At 30.8% G+C, this 18334-nt stretch overlaps 1 protein-coding gene across 3 annotated transcripts in view; it reads left to right on the forward strand.

Annotated features, from left to right (window-relative positions):
- LOC106473044 (max-like protein X) overlaps window positions 1-17816 on the forward strand; it is a 53043-nt gene extending 35227 nt beyond the window's left edge. For all 3 annotated transcript variants that reach the window (XM_013933722.2, XM_013933723.2, XM_022401554.1), the window contains 5 exons: window positions 1047-1144; window positions 2582-2678; window positions 5178-5277; window positions 9230-9314; window positions 12899-17816. In XM_013933722.2, the coding sequence (XP_013789176.1) occupies window positions 1047-1144; window positions 2582-2678; window positions 5178-5277; window positions 9230-9314; window positions 12899-13072 (554 nt within the window). In that variant the 3' untranslated portion in view covers window positions 13073-17816. The remainder of the gene's footprint in view (window positions 1-1046; window positions 1145-2581; window positions 2679-5177; window positions 5278-9229; window positions 9315-12898) is intronic.
- The last annotated feature ends 518 nt before the right edge of the window (window positions 17817-18334 follow it).

Here is an 18334-nt window from a genome sequence, read left to right on the forward strand (position 1 = left end):
ACTAACTAACTAACTAACTATATATATATATACTACTACTACTACTACTATATATATATATATATATTATATATATATATATTATTAAGCTTGTATATATTGCATTTGACAAGGTAATTTTCTGTACACATGACAGATGTGTTAGCTGAGGTTTTTACATCTTGTGTGATTTACTGTAGCTGAGGCATTTCTGCTACTAATTAAAAGTGTTTATGCACTTTTTTATTAAATGTGTCAATAACTAAACCTATTGTTTAACTGAAAAAAAACATTAAACAAATGCTCTTAAAGCGAGAAAGAAAAAGACAAACATTTAAGTTGCAGTGTGAGTACTAGATTTTGAAATTTTACTGTAGCTGACTGTCAATGATTTGAAAAAAAAAAGCTTTAAACTAACAATATTTTATCCCACCATCACATATTTTTTATTTCATAAGATTTAAAGCAAAAAGAAAAGGTTTGATATTTCTAAATATAATTTAAAATATAGTTGATAAAACTGCTTTAACAGTGACTGGTGATGGCAACATATTGTAAGTTAAGGTTAACCTTATTAATACAGCTTTGCGATGTGCATTAATTTTCTGACTCAAACAGTTTACACAAAGGATTCGGCAGAAACAGTCATTTAATTGTCTTAGTATTCATTATTTGTAGTCTTTATATTAATTTACTTGATACAGCTTTTTCCTGGTATCATGTATTTCATCATATTTGTAGCTTATGTTATTTTTTTTTAATTCTAGGATTTTTTCTGTGGAATGGGTGAAATATTTTGGCTGTTAACGAGTAACATTCATTACTTACTCATCCATTTGTAAGAGGCTTAAGGTCTTTCTGTTAGGTACCTGATTAGTTGGTTTTGCATCACGGTATAGATTATTTTTTGCACTTGGATGGTTATTGATGTAAAATGTTTTTCTTAACAGTGTTAGTCTTTGCCTTGTAGTTGAAGCTTATTATTTGTAGCTAGCTACTGCTGAGTAATTTATTTAATAAAGAAGTTAGGTTTTAGTCCTTTGAAAGTTCTTACCTTGTTTTGCTAGATGATGAGGACAGTGATAACAAATCTACTTTAAGCTACAAGGAAAGGAGAAGAGAAGCCCACACACAAGCAGAACAAAAACGTAGAGATGCAATAAAGGTTAGTCATTCAGTCTGTGACTGTATACAAGTTTATTTGTACCATGCTGGAGGCTGAAAAGTTCTTTTTAACAGTTTCCCCCAAGTTCTTTTAACTTCAGCCAAAGTAGCATGGGTATGTTTGATAGATATGTTGAATTTTTTTTTTCTCTTTCAAGTTTACATTTGTGTGGGGTTTCTCATTTTTTATATGATTTTCTTTTAACTTTTTTGTAAAAGAGAAGAACTGAGAAACTTTAAAAAATATATTTTTGCTTGCCAAACAGATTTTCTACACTTAACCCAAAATCTTCATTACAGGCAGTGCAGCTTAAAGAGTGGTCATTTATTACACTGAAAAAAAGCATTGAAATGAGGAATGGGATAACAAAGAAATTTTAGACCCAATTGCTAGGAAGGTTAGCTATTTGTCTAATTAGTAGCAGTGTCACTTGAATGCCACTTTTTCTGAGTTTATATATCTTCAGAACTTTTCAAAAAGGAAAGTGTGGTTTGACTATATTACTACAATAATGAAATAGGTATTTAAAAGAAAAGTACGGAGATCATTCCTAACAATTGTAATACATAAATTTTTGCTATAAAACCCATGTGGTAGGAGAGGTTAAAATTTTGCAAATTACTTTTACATAAGAACTAATCAGGTAAAGCCTGGTGTTGATAATTAGATTCTTGTTTAACTAGAACAACTTCAATAAGTCGTATCAAACATGGTATATATATCAAAATTAGGGTCTGTAACATCCTGTTTTGGTCTGATAGAACATCATATGGAACAACAAAAAAAAAACACCATCATAAGTTCATGTGAAATCTCACATTCAAGAATAACATCAGCAGATTTAGTAGAATAACATAGGTTTGCTTGTTTTTTTACTAGAGCTATTATTATGTATATGAAACATACCATGGTGTTTTTGGCATCTTTCATTTCCTCGACACTTTCATTTGAATTTTTGGAAAATATCCCGCATCACCTTTTTGCCCTTGTAGAAGCTCTTAGATATTTGTTTATTCTTTCATTATAATTTTTGTCTTTTTCAGATTTTCTGTAAACTTTAGTTAGTAGGAAATGTGTACTTTATCAGGTGCCTTAAGTCTTGTGGAATGTCTTATATTAGTTGTAAATAATTATTGTTAGCTATGGATCATCACACAACAGTTGAAATGCTTTGTTTAAACCTCTTAAATTGAGAGAATGTCATCTGAAATTATTATAGTTGTAATGAAACATCACTCACAATGTCTTGACATCATCATTAAATACTCATGTGCCTGATACTTTTTACTGTAGACTATCATGATATTTCTATTGTCTACCAAAGAGCCTTCATTTTATCTTAGAAAAACTATTCAGGATTGTAGGTATTTTTAATAATGAAAACTCCTATTTTTCTTTATATAAGAATTAGTATGGTACTTTAATTTTTTCACACAGAAAGGGTATGAAGAGCTTCAGAATTTGGTGCCTACATGCCAGGTACAAGATAACACAACAAGTTACAAGTTAAGCAAAGCAACAGTACTTCAGAGATGTAAGTATGTTAAAAAAAAGGGGGAAACACCTTGCTTATTACAAAGAAAGTAGAAATTTTAATGGTCTGATTTAGCTTTTATTAAATACATATATGATGATATATTTGTGCTATATGTGTATACATTTAATTGAAAGATGAAGTCTCACCACTTTATGAAACAAAATACAAACTTCAGATATTCATTAGTTTGATTCTTGCTTGCTTTGTGTTCTTTAATGAATCAAACTCACCAGATAACATTGGAATTGTTAACCACTAAAGCATCTAATTTAGTTATGTGTTAGGCTTGGTGTAGTGGTTAACTAACTGGGCTGTAGATTTGCACTGTGATGTGCTGCTGAATGTGCTTCACACTGTTAACTCTGAGTGTGTTATAAGAGTGACAGTTACTTCTGTTATTCAGATTGACATAGTCCTTGTGACAGTGGATACTGCTGATTTACTTCCTTCCCTCTGGTCTATTAGCTCACAATTAGGATGATAATTTGAAATTAGCAGTGGATACACATGAACCCTTGGGATCTTGTATCTGATGGTTTAATGCATGTGTTTATTATTATGTTTTATTCAATCCTCAAATCTCTCCTAAGTTTCCTACTGGAAAATAGTCCTAATGACTTGAAACATTTCCATTAAATACATATTTCCAAATTCAAATGTTCAACTCATTTTCATATATTTTGTTAGAAATATTTGGGACTTCTTGGAGTGTTAATCATTGTTAATGTGTTGATGTTAGTAATGTTTTCCAGTTAGTGAGAGAAAAATCAGTAGCTTAATCAGACACTGTGTAATATTCAGTAATGGTATGTAGTAGCATAATGTTTTCTTATCCATCATTTTAAAAACTTTTTATTTGAAGGGTGCATATGATGCTCTATTTTAGAGGTACATTCAGAATTTAAACAACTTTTGTTTTCAATATACGTCAATAAAATTGGCAGAAAAACTTAGTTTATAATTCAAATTTTAAAAATAAAATTTAAATAAATCTTCAGTTTTCTCTGTGTCTTGTGATAGCTCTGCTCTGAATTTTCAGTTTTAAATTTTCTTTCTTCCCTTATATGTGTTTTAGAATGTCCTCCCATTAGGTACACCAACTATAGATACTGACAGGTCAGAATTTAAAATAAGAACTTCCCACCTTTATTTTCTGAGCTATCCCTAAGTTTGTTACACCCACTGTAGAAGCTTCTCCCAGCTTTTCATGCTTTTGAAATTAATTATTTAGTGGCACATGTTTATAACTAATAGAAAAGCCATTTTGTGAACTACATGTTCAGGATGTCTTTATATTTATTTCGGTAAAAGGTGACATTTATCAAGCAAATATTTTTGAGTGTAGACTGAAGTCGGCACTCTGGTAAGTAATGAAATTTTTTAACATATTTATAGATAAAGTAGAAAGCCACGTAAATTACAGTAGTTTTGGGGCATTCTGTTTTGCTGTTTGAATTATTATTTTTGTTTCAAAATGCATATTTCAAATCTATATGAATTATTTTTTGGATAACCAACATAGTGTGGAAAAAAAAGTAGTGTCAGCAAAGTAGGTGCTGGTGTGCATGTAGGCCTATAAGCATCAGTAAGTGGTAAATTCCTTGTTTTTATGTATATTTTATTTATTGATGTATATTTTCAACAAAAGTAACTAAAATGTAAAAATCAAAATCTTATTAGTTAAGATAAGAAAACTTAAATGGAAAAAAAAAATGCCTCAAGTAACTGAGGAACATACATAGTTAGTAGCATGATGTATAACCTGAAACTTTGTTTACCCTAAACTCTTCACACTCCCACTAGGTGATTTATTGTTATTCATGGTAGTTAGACACAGTTCAAAGAACAATAATACAATGAAATTAAATGAAAGCAGTTGTGAAAAGTTAAGATGCTCATAGCTTTTAAGATAAATAATTGTAATTGTCTGTTAACATTTGCAGTCATTATAGTAAGAGAAAATAGAGGTAATTTTGATTCTATTTCATATTTTTCAACTTTCAATACAGGTGATTTTGCTTGTTATTGTAAGGGTAGAGAAAACAAGAGATAAATTATAAAATTTTACAGAAAAATCTTTTGATATTCATTTAAGAGGTTTTAGAGGTTATTTCAATGAAATATGAAAATTATAAGATTAAAAAAATGTTTAATTGTTAACACGAGTCAGACTATCTCAGTAAGTTTACAGACAAACGTTATTTCATGAGTACAATGTATTTGTAATGTTTACTAAAGGCTTGCCATTTTATGTGAAGCTGCACACAGAGTAAATTTGAAATTTTAGTTAACTTGAATTTTTCAATACAGATTCAATATAAAGTTTCTGTTTTTAATGGCATATCTAATATTTTTAGTAATTTCTATTTGATTTTTAGGCAGGTGGATGTAACTAATATACTTTCATAATTTGTTGAGAAAATTTTGAAGAGGTTTTGGTAAACCAAGAAACACACACATTGGTTAAATGAAATTCTTGTATTATAATTTTTGTAGCTATTGACTACACACAGTTTTTGCTGCAACAAAAAAAGAAACAGGAAGAGGAACTGAATGGTTTAAGAAAAGAAGTTGTTGCTCTACAGATTATGAAGGCGTAAGAAATTTTGTATACTTTTATCATTAGTGTAAATTAGTAACACCTATGAATATATTCTGTAAAGTAATGTAAAAAGTTAGCAACATCGTATGATAAGAAATCAAAATTACAATAATTTTTAGAGACAACATTTGTAGAACTGAAATTTGGGATTCAAAGAAGATTTTTGATGAATAGTTCTTAGACAGCCAGATATTTAGGAATTGGTTATCTTGGTATTTTGTTCTTGAACAGTAAAAATTCTATCTAGTAACATTCATGATAAACAGAACTGAAAATATTTAGTGATCAGGATTAGTAGGATTTGCAATGAACAGCAACAAGATGATATAAGGATTATTAAGACTAAATATATGAATCTGGGATTAGTTGGTAAGTTTCTCAATAGAAAGATATGTTTAACTAGAAGTACAATCAACAAAATTCTTGATGAACAGCAATTGAGCTATGAATAATTGAGCTAGTAGATTTTTGACCAAAATCTGTGAGCTAACCACATATTTGGTTCACTAATATTATAGTTACACAGATATTGACATTCAGGAATTAGAATCACTATGAAATTTGATAAACAGAAGTTGGACAGTAAATGCTTGGAACCAGTAATGTTGTTTAAACATCTTGTTTAAAAATACTTCAACAATCAAGTATTAGATCGAAATTCTTGATTAACCATAGTTGGATAATCAGTAAGTGAGATTACTGAACTTCTAAAGAACCAGCTTTTGGACAATACAAAATTTGAATAATTATCTTTCTAAATGGAGATTTCAGATAAAAATATTGATGGTTAGGAAGTGAAATTGGTAACAAAAATTTGTTGAACAGACTTTGGACAGTTAGGAAACAGAATTAATGGTATTAAAAAGTATATTTCAAAATAAACACTTTTTAATGGGATAAATATTTTTTTTTTACCACTAACATTTAGATAGAAATAGGATCAGTGACTCTTAATAAATATACCTTGGACAGTCAGAAATCAAGATTGGCAAGGCACATGATCAAGAGTATTTGGACAACTGAATATCAGGATAAGTAGGATTCTAGATAAAAACCAAACAACCAGAAATTAAAATTACCAAAAAGCACTTTGACAGACAGATATTAGGATAAAAAAACTTGTTAATAGCTTTTATGTAAGGTGACAAATGGGTTTAGTAATCTCTTGGTAAACAGAGCTTGTGCAGCCAGAAATTGGAATCATTAAAAGTTTTTATTTAAGATTAATTTGGATAATCAGAAAATAAAATGTTTAGTGTAACAAACAACTAAAATTTGACAATAAGAATTTGGGACCAGTTTATGAAACTAAAAATTTAAATTGGTGTGATTGTACATTAATAATACTTAAAGGTAGAAATTAGTGTGAATAAAATTATGAGTGAAAGCTGCTTGGACAACCCAAAGTTGATATCGTGACAATCTTGGTAAACAGCAGTTTAATGATTGGAGCCCCCCTAGTGGCTCAGCTGCAAGTTTGAAGGCTTATAATGTTAAAAATTGGGTTTTTATACACACAATGAGAAAAGGACAAATAACAGCTCATTGTGTAACTTTCTGCTTAATAACAAACAGTAACTAGGACCAGTAAACATCACCTGAACTAGAAAAATGTATATTTCAATTTTTTTTTATTAGAGTCTTATACATTTTGTTGAAGAAGAGTAAGTTGAGATCTAAATTTTTTTGAGAATGTTTTTAACCTAATGACATGCAAAATTTTATCACCAAATACTAGAAAGAATCATGTATGGTGAATTTGTCAAGACTGGTTTAGTTAGAGTAAATACTGTTCATGTTAAATACTTGAATGTGATTCCAAACTGAAGTGAAGGAGCAAGAGTTAGTAGTGACCTGAATTTTCTAGATTTTTCTAGTATTTTTTTTTTTTTTGCATTGGGACACTCCTAGTGGTGAATACTGTCCAATTATATTATTGATAAGGATAATTAGTAAATAACTCCAGATTTAAGTAGATTATAGCAAATAATAGGATTTTAATATAATAACCATTATTTTTAACAGGTTTACTTTTCATTCAAAATGCTTACTGAGTAATTATTTCACAATACTTTGATAACAGAACACAGTTGATAACTGATTTGTAAATAGTACTGCTTAAGTATCAACAGCAGTTGGTCTCCAGATAGATGACAGCAGATCAAGTAACTGCTTGCTAAAACTAACACCATGGTCTCCAGATAAATGGAAGCAGAGCAAAGTAACTGCTTGTTAAGACTAAAACCTGGGTCTCCAGATAAATGGAAACAGAGCAAAGCAACTGCCTGGTAAAACTAACACCATGGTCTCCAGATAAATGGAAACAGAGCAAAGCAACTGCCTGGTAAAACTAACACCATGGTCTCCAGATAAATGGAAACAGAGCAAAGCAACTGCCTGGTAAAACTAACATGTAGGTGTCCTGATAGATGGCAGCAGAGCACAGCAACTGTTTGGTAAGACTAACACATGGGTCTCCAGATAGATGGCAGCAGAGCAAAGAAATTGCTTGGTAAAACTGACGTCTGGATGTCCAGATAAATGGCAGCAGAGTAAAGCAATTGCTTGCTAAAACTAACATGTGGGTGTCCAGATAGATGGCAGCAGAGCAAAGCAACTGCTTGGTAAAACTGACACCTGGGTTTCCAGATAGATGGCAGCAGAGCAAAGCAATTACTTGGTGAAACTAACACCTGGGTCTCCAGACAGAAAGCAGCGGAGCAAAGCAACTGCTTGGTGGAACTAACACTTGTGTCTCCAGATAAATGTCAGCAGGGAAAATCAACTGCTTAGTGAAATTAACATCTGGGTGTCCAGATAGATGGCAGCAGGGCAAAGCAACTGCTTGGTGAAACTAACACTTGGGTCTTCAGACAGATGGTGGCAGAGCAAAGCAACTGCTTGGTGAAACTAACACCTGGATGTATATGCCAGACCATGCAGGGCTAAAGAAGGAAGCTGACAAGCTCATAGGAGAATACCCTATATCAAATCCTACACAACTCTATTGGCACAGTGTAGTATTAATTCCATCTGCACTACTAAGGTGAAAATGGTAACCATGGAAAACTGCTGAAAAACACAGTGTAATGTGTGGTATAGCTTGGAAAAGCAAAAGATGGCAAATCAGTAGGACAGTACATGCCAGAAGACCACTGGTAACATCAATAAATTAACTCTCTTTGAGAAAGATGATCTCCACGTTAGGGGTCAGTGCCTATCTCTAGGATATTCACTTGGTACTGGAGTCAATAACAACTGAACTCTAAGTGAAGATTGAAACTGATTCCTTGATTCAGTTTATTCTGGTGTCTTTTATAAAAAAAACACACCAAAAAACCAGTTACTTCATGAATGTCAGAGTAAGCTTTTGTAAAATGAAGAGAGAGATTGGAGAAAGGACAATGAAAATAATATGAAGTTTTGCTATTTGTGAATTAATATATTATTCAACAAATTACTTTACAACAAATACCTGAAAGAAAACACAAAAAAAAAATAGTCCCAAATACAGAATGAAATTTTTAAAACAATTACTTGTAATTGGTTAGATGTTGAAGAGGTAAATATATTATAAAGCTACTTTTTGTCAACAATCTATAATAAAATGTTTATTTGCTTTCTGTTTACATCTGCCATGATGTATTCACTGGTGTGCAGTTAAATTTTTACAAGATAGTGCCTAGGGTAGTTGATAATTTATTTGCAATCTATGTATAAATCCTTTGACAACTCCATTTTAGTATTGCAAATGTAAAGATTTATAAAGATGGCTATGTATGACATGCATTTTTTACTATGCTTCTAAAACCTTGTACTTTTTGTTTTAAAAATCACACCAGGAATTTACGTTTTTCTAATCAAATGTTTTTACATTTGATGCTGTATGTTAACTAGTAACATTAGATAAATGAAAAGCTAAAATTTATGAACTTGTTGCTCATAGGAATTACGAACAAATTGTAAAAGCTCATCAACGTCAGCCAGTGCAGAGTCCAAACCAAGTGAGCGATGAGGTCAAATTTCAGGTGGTGAGTTAATTTGTTCTTATCTTTTTATACTTCATTAACTCTGAGAACCCTGGATACTTTTATTCTGTTTAGTTTATCTGTGAGACTGAAAATGAAACAGTACCTAATGGTGTAACACTGAGACAGGAATATATTGTTATGGAATATTCATAGTTTCTTCTGCTGTGTACTTACCTTGTCAGGTAGCTTTCTGCACTTCTCATAATTAAGTGTACTTTCAAGGGTATACACAAAATATGTCTGTGTGGCCCATTCTTAGCTTTGTTGTACTTGGATGTTTCGACATTTTCTGTGTGAAATAATATCTAGTATACTAATAATACTGGTTTTATGTCTACTAAATGAGTACTCAAACACTGGAAATGTTTGTGTTAAAACACTGGCTAATTATTTCTAATAAGTGAGTATGATTCTGGGTACTGGCATCTACTAATGGGTTATCTATGGTTCTTTGTGTTTTTCACGTTAAAACACTTTCTAGTTATTTCTAATAAGTGAGTATGATTCTGGGTACTGGCATCTACTAATTGGTTATCTATGGTTCTTTGTATTTTTCACGTTAAAACACTCGCTAGTTATTTCTAATAAGTGAGTATGATTCTGGGTACTGGCATCTACTAATTGGTTATCTATGGTTCTTTGTGTTTTTCATGTTAACACATTTGCTAGTTATTCTAATCAATTGTGAGTATGATTCTTGGTAATTTCACCTGTTCGTATACGATTTAACATGCTGTTACTGTGATTCTTAACATTTGTACTGGTTATTTCTTATGTTTTGTTTGAATATGATTTTTGTTGTATGTACTTACTAATAATTATATTTATTATGTTTGTGTTTTCATTGTTATTTGTTTCGCTCTTATCAGTTGCATCTTTTAACTGTTATACTGATTACTTATCAGTTATTATGATCCTCAGTATTTGTATCTTCTGTCATCTAAACTGGTTATTTGATGTGTTTGATTGTGGTTCTTCATCTAAACTGATTACTTGATATGTGTGACTATGGTTCTTAGTGTTTTTATCAAATTGTATCCCACAGTATTGATTATTGTTTTTGTTTTTTTACCACCTTTCTCCACTGAGGGTTCCCATTTGAATTATCACTAAAAATTAACCAACTTTGCTTTGAAAGGAATTGTTTTTTACTGTTTTCATGTTGTGTTTTATATGTCATTACTATAGCTGTTTGTTGCTTGGCTTATAGTGATATTACTGTTTCTTTAAACTCTATTAGGCTGCTATTTCTTTTGCTAATCCTGAGCAGCTATTTGTAACATTTCTGTTTACATTTTGTGAGTTTGTTTATTCACTTTCGGTTTTGATTTCTCAAATTTTCCAACTGTTATATGAGTTATATATAACCATCTTAAGAATGTAAAGATATATTGAAGCAGAAATTGTGATTTAGGGTGAGTATATTTACTCAATATAAATCTCAAAGGAATCATTTACTGTAAAGAAAATTTCTGAATTATATGCTATTGTTTTTTCTAGCTATTATTTAGTTGTTTTATCTAGAAATGAGTAGGTTGATTTGAACAGTAGAAAATTAGATGCATTCACTTTGGAGTATATTGGTTTACAGGAATAAAGTATATGGTAGTTATTCAATGAAACTTTCAATCTTAACTTTGCCTATCTCAGAAGTGATAAGTTTATCATAGTTTGAGATGTAATGCCATTGCTAGTTGTTTGTTCAAACTTTGGTTTTAAGTTACAAATCAGGATCACATCCTTTTCCCCTAGTGTCCATTTGTCTTTCGCCAAGTTTATTATTTTGAACTGTTCCATTTTAGGTTTCTCATTACAGTCTTTGCGTAGATGGTTGAGAATTCCAGAGTTGTTGGAAGAACTGTTTTGCGCAAGCTTCTTAATTCTGGTACCTACAGTTTGGGTCGTTGACCCAATATAATCATGCCTGCAACATGGACACTTGTACTGATACACCACCAGCAATTTTTGTGAAGGAAGTATTTTGTCTTTAAACAGAAAAAAAGTTGCTTATTTGTTTGTTCTATTTGAAGGTCACTCTTAGGCTGACTTGGGGATAAGTTGATTGCAGGACATTTGGGAACGTTGAAGTCTGGAATCTTGGGGTTGATAACTTTATTGATATATTCAAAAATACTTTTGTTGATGAGTGCTATAGAGAGAAGGCATTTTGTAGTTGTTGTTGTAAACATTTTGTCTACTTTAATGCTACATGCATTCTTGGGTACGGATCTCACGTTCAGTGAACAGAATTTTTTTGTTCATGTTTTGTTACCTAGTGTGTTATAACTTCAACATAACTGATATTATTAAAATGATGTGTGTGTAAGAATCTTTATAATCAGAACTAGAGAAATTGAGATGACAATAAACTATGTGTATGAAATAACTTTAATTTTATAACGGCTATTCTTGGCAGCTTCGGTACATATTATATAGATTTAGACTATTCTATGTTAAAATGATTTTGGAGCCTCACCATGTTGCCATGTATGGTTATGTTACCTGGCACTTTTGTATTTTAACAATAGTTTTGCAGCTTAGATTCCATTGTAAAAGGCTCTGTCATAAGCCTGTTATGTCCAAAACACTTCATTTTTTTTCCTGCTTGAGTTCTATAATCCATATCGTGTACAAAGAAGAAGGTTTCCAACCACTCATTTCAACAGTCTGATCACATACAAATTCACTGGTGCCACTGACTTGACTGGCATGTTTTTGTAAGAAATAGTATGAATACTCATTTCTTGCATTCTAGCCACTAGAGGAAAGCAATAGTTGAATAGGAAGTATAAATTGAAATGTACCTTTTTGAGCTCATACCCTGTTGGTTTCATTTCCAGATAGAGGTCCTTCTTGATTATGTTGGATTTTGTTGCCTGGGGCACATGGACAGCTTTTGCCACAGACCTTTGTGTTTGTGGATTCTCACATGTTACAAGACACAGCACTTTGATTACCATGGCTGGGATATGACTTATTGCAGGTCTCTTTCTGGGTGGTCCTAATGCCTCAGGTTGCTCCATATTCTCTTTGTTTTTGAATTCTATTATGTAGAAGGGATTTCCCCATCTTACAAGTTCTAAACGTCTGATTTGAACACATCTTTATGATCTGAATGTATGAATATTTTGTGTCAGAAAGGGCTGTTACTTATTCTTTCCAAAAGCAATATCAACTGTGATTGTCACAGGACTTTTATAATTAAAAACATTTTTAACATAGCATACTCAACTCACTGTAAATAATTAAAATGCTTTGTTTTATATATGCAGTTACATGTTTTTAAAATTCCATAAACCTAGATGTCACTTTCAAAAATTCCAAAAACAAGCTTTTCTTTCTAAAAATATTTTTATAATACTGAAATTAAGCTGTTTTTTGCCAGAAAATTCTTAACATATAGTATTAAATTTCCTCTATTATCTTAATTTTCTATTAGACTTTTTATTGTAATTAGAATAAGTTTACTTTAAAGTAGTTAAACTTCTGTAAAGAGCCCTATTTCTTGTCAAATCAGTATTTTCTCTAGATATTTATAAAGCTAATTGTAGGTCAATTAACAAACCATGCTTTTGTTTACACAGTTTCAGGCAATCTGTGATTCACTGTTCCAGTCGTTCAACTCCTCCATTTCAGTTGCTAACTTCCAAGAACTCTCTGGATGTGTTTTCAGCTGGTTGGAGGAATATTGTAAACCTCAAGCATTGAGAGAAATGGTGCTGTCCATCCTCTGTCAGCTGAATCCTCAACTTAGTTAGCTGGAGTGGTAATAAAAATGGATTGATGTACTGTTTTAGTGGACATTTTTGAATGATGTGGTGTGTATATATATGTATATATACATACACACGCATATATATATTTCTTGTGTGATATCCCTGTCATCTTTTTTTTTTGTGATGTTTACCACATTGTGTAGAACATTACATTTTCACAGAAGTTAGTGTAGTTGGTTTTATCATTATATTAGAATTATTATATGTAATTAAAGTTGTTCTTTTTTTAAATCATCATTCTGTAATATAACAAAATTGAAGTCTGAGTATACAGTATAATGAAGATCTTGACTACGTGTTTTTTCTATTAACTATACTGTAAAGAGGTATGATTAGGAATATGAGAGAAATGATGATTGTGCATTCTGATAAATTTTTTTAATTAATTTGCTTTATAATTATGCAGGCTACAAATCTATCTTCAATGGTTGTGTGAGAAATCTGCTTTTGTGAACAAAAGAGCAACAAAAGATGCAGCTACTACAGCTTATTGCTTTAAATCTGTGTTTCTTTAAGAAAATAACATAATGATGATGTAAATAGTGGTATTAGCATGTGTACATCAAAATCAAATTAACTAGTACAAAGAAAAGACAATTAAAAATAAGGTCAGGTGTATATTTGAAGAGAATAATATACAGAGGTTTTGTAAATCATTGAGTTTATGACTAAAAATACTATTACCAGTGAGGGTGCCCAACTGATGAAACACTTCATTCTAATCTTTATAAGTAAGGATGTATATTTAATTAGCTATACTCATTACTGGGTTGATTCTTATTTGCTTTTATAAACTAAGTTGGTAGCTTGCTCTGATTGGAAGTTAATTACATTTTTAATCATTAGCACATATAAACTACTTGAAAAATAGGAAGTAATGAGTTTAATACAGATTAACATACATCCTTTTACATACCAGATTGTATTGAGAATGATGAGTGAAACTTTTAGATTGTACTTAGAATGTTGAGTGAAACCTTCAGATTGTGTTAAGAATATTGTTTGAAATCAACAGATTGTGTAAAAATTGTTGTGTGAAACCATCAAACTGTATTTAGAATGTTGTGAAAAACCTTCAGATTGTGTTAAGAATATTATTTGAAATCAACAGATTGCGTAAAAATTGTTGTATGAAACCATCAAACTGTATTTAGAATGTTGTGCAAAACCTTCAGATTGTGTTAAGAATGTTGTTTGAAACTAGCACATTGTGTTAAGAATGTTGAATGAAATTATCCGATTGTGTTAAGAATATTATTTGAAATCAACAGATTGTGTAAAAATTGTTCTGTGAAACCATCAAACTGTATTTAGAATGTTGTGAAAAACCATCAGATTGGGTTAAGGGTGCTGTGTGAATCCATCAGATTTGATCAAGAGTGCTGTGTTAATCCATTGTATGTGTTAAAAATATTATTTGAAACCATCGGGTTGTATTAAGAATGTTGTGTGAAACCATCAGAATGTGTATTTAGAATTTTATGCAAAATCACCAAAGTGCTATAAGAATTTTGTGTAAAATTGGCTGAATATTTTACGAATGTTGTGTGAAACCAGCTGTATGAAAGATATAAGGATATGTTTAGGTACTAGTATATTAATAAGGCTTAATATTTAATTATAATAAAAAATATAAATAACATGTTTGTAGAGTAGAATGTCTAAAAGTTTTTAATGATGCAAAATCTAAATGTTGAAAGTATTTGTTTGTTCTTCTGTTTACTGACTGTTTTTAAAGTACAACAGGAGCTTCTCTGTTAAGATGAATGTAGTAAATATTAAAACATTAAAGCCAGCAAAAAGTCAAACAAGTATATATTTTCACTGAATATGTGTGTGGACATACCTACAAGTATGTTTTTGCTTGTAGTGGTTGGTCTCAAGTGTGTGTTATTCAGTATTTTTTGTTGAGTGAAAGGAACATTTGGGTCTCGGTGAGTTTGAACAGGGTATATACATAAGAAAGAAAAAGTGGGTTGTGCCATAATTGTAATTGTAAAATGATATTAGAAAAAAAGGATAAATAGTGGTAGGATAATCAATCCCTATTTACTTTAAAACTAGTCTTGACTGTGAAAAGGCAGGAAGTTTAGTGTTTTTAAGACATTTTTGTTTTTTAGAATTTTACTTTGAGTGTAGCTGTGCTTGTATAATGTTTTTGCAATGCTGCTACATAGAAGAGTAGGCTGAATGAAAAAGTTAAAAAGGAACTTAAGGTATGGCTTTGTAAATTTTGTAGAACTTTATGCATTTACTCTTGATACTCATATATAGAATGCTTGAAAGTTTTTGTTTTGCTGGATATAGTAAGTAAAATCTTCTATACTAGGATTATTACAATTATATCATTAGAAAATTCATACATAATTTGATTACAAGCTTTCAAATTGATCACTGTTAAATAACTCAAAGCAAACAGATTATGATGATTACTATCCTACAATATAATAGTTATTCTTTGAGAGCTGCCTTGAGTAGTGTCTCCTCATTAAACTATGCAGTATATAATTAGTTTGATTTTTTCCACAAATTCAAGGAAGACTGTGTCTTTTAAAAGGCTTGGTTTTGACCTGCACTTTGCTTTAAACTGGTTTTGTAGGATGCCTAGTGTTAAGAACCTATAATATATGGTGCTGTGTCTGTGAGTGAAGATTAACTGCATTCATTTAAGTTAAAGTAAGTTCTAATATAATTATTTTAGTACTGTTAGTTTCCTTAATACTAACTTCCAGACTTGCCTTGCATGGCAAACCTCTGAGACGTAGGAAAATCTCTACCAAAAACAGTCACCATATAGTGATTAAGTAAAATGGCTGTCACCACAATTATAATGATCCCCCCCCCCCCTACACCCCACATACACCTTTTCTTTTGCCATAGAAACTGTTGGTATTGCAGTTTTCTAGCTTAATAGCAGATTCATATTTTTGAAAATAAATTCTACCACCAACAATATATTTTTCTTAATAATATTGAGTCATAAGCTTAGAAAACTGTCACTCATAAGAGAACTTGATGCAAATAGCATTTGTTTTAACACAACAACTCGGGTCATGTACCATTACCTCTCATGTGGTCAGTAAGTGAGAGAAGTTTCTTGAAGTGTCAGTCCATTACCTCTCATGTGGTCAGTAAGTGAGAAAAGTTTCTTGAAGTGTCAGTCCATTACCCCTCATGTGGTCAGTAAGTAAGAGAAGTTTCTTGAAGCGTCAGTACAAACATAATGTGATCAACAGTGAAATACCATAAAAATGATACGACTAGCATTTGAGTTAAACAGCAGAAATTATTTATATAGATGCTGCATAGTTTAAAAATAATGTCACAAGTTAAATCAATTAATTATTACATGTTAATTTATCGTACAGAATTTTTCAGTTAATATTGCTAAATTGGAATTAAATTTTTGATATTAGAATTATAACACAGAGTTATTTTGGACTTAGTTTAAATCCTAGTATCTCTTCAGAACTGCTTGATTAATGAATACAATTCAAAAAGAAAGTGTGGGAGGTACATCTTGTCCATATGCAAATTCATGCTGTGGTATTATCAACTAGCAAGTCAGATTAAGAATATAAAATACAAAACCCAACAATTTTTGGAATAATGAAAGGTAAACTCTATTATTAGTTACAGCCGACTAGTTTTGGTAACACAGTTACTATGAACTAGTCAGCTGTAACTAATAATAAAGATTACCTTTTATTGTTCCCAAAAAGCATCAGATTTTTTTTGAATATAGTAACACAATGTGCCTGAAAAGAAATCATAGTAGGTTAGACTTTTTATTATTGTTTCATGTGTTGTACTTTAGACTTGTTAATATAGTTGATAATATGAAAAAAAAAGTGCATGATTTCTGTTGTACGTGAACATGTACATTTTTTTATATTTGTGTGACTGCTGTGTGTGAAATGTATAGTGCATTCGTGCTCATTACAGTGGGTTTGGAATGGTTTGAAGCTTAGCTCATGAGTGTTATCATTAAATCTTTGATAAGGTTTATGACTGTGTAAGGATGAATTGATACAAAGTTTATGTACTTTTATATTTGACTGTCTGGCCATAGTGTTGATACTTGACTGTCTAACTGCTGATGTTTAAATGTTAAAGAAATTGAAGTTCAAATTAGTCATGAATGTGACAGACAGTGCATTTAAACTTGTGTAATGGGGAAATAAAACATTACTTAAAATATTTTGATATTTTGAAGTTGTAGTTTTAGAAGTTGACCATGTAGACACATGGTTTTGTGCATGTTGATAGTAGGCTAATGTGTTTGTCTTGGTAAAAAAAGTGTACAATTAATTAATGTATTTGTGTACACTGTCAACATTTTTTTTTATTTCAGTGAGTTTTTAGACAGGTGAAACATCTTTTTGTGACTAACATTTACCAGAATTCATAAAATGGACAACACCTCTGGCTTGTACTTTGATGATAGATTTATTCTAGTGGTGAAAATATTGGCCTCTTTTTCTTATGGATTTCACAGAAAGTTTCAGTTTCAGTTCTCAAACTTCTTAATTTTCATCTCACATTTGTAGATTTGAGTAAATACCCGTATTCAATCTTTAGTAATCAGTGTAAATTACATGTTGTGCCTAAAGTTTTATATCTTGAAAATTTTGAAAATATCATTGTTATCAATGTACATGTATCACTTACAAACTTAGCATAGTTGGAGATGTAAATACTGAATTTGTAGACTTTAAAAATGTTTAGAAACGAAAAAGAAGAGGAGGCAAAACTCCGGTGATGTTAGGGTGCTTATATTTGAAATTGAGCCAACTGTGTTGCTACATTGTTTGCCCACATGAATTGTATTCTTGTGAACCAGTTCCACTGGTTTACGTACATGTCATAGCATGTGAGAGTAGATGTAGATTATGGTTATATAATTAGTAACCTTGTATTCATATAGGGATTTGTACAAGTTTACTAAGGAAAAGTCTATACATCACTCAGTGGTAGGTTGAAAATTGGGAGAAATGTACAAAATTTACACACATTTTTCACAACATTTACTGCAGTAATTTAGGTTTAAAAAAGGGATAGTGGCAATTGTTAGAAGTGTCTTTAATAGGCTAATGCATTTGAGTAGATATATATATATATATATATATATATATATATATACGTATAGTAGTAGTAGTAATTATTATTAATTAACTAACTAAACTAACTATAGTAGTAGTTAGTTAGTTAAGTAGTAATTTAACTTTAACTTAACTAACTACT

This window comes from Limulus polyphemus, unplaced genomic scaffold (assembly GCF_000517525.1).
Source record: "Limulus polyphemus unplaced genomic scaffold, Limulus_polyphemus-2.1.2 Scaffold5841, whole genome shotgun sequence".
Classification (NCBI taxonomy): domain Eukaryota; kingdom Metazoa; phylum Arthropoda; class Merostomata; order Xiphosura; family Limulidae; genus Limulus; species Limulus polyphemus.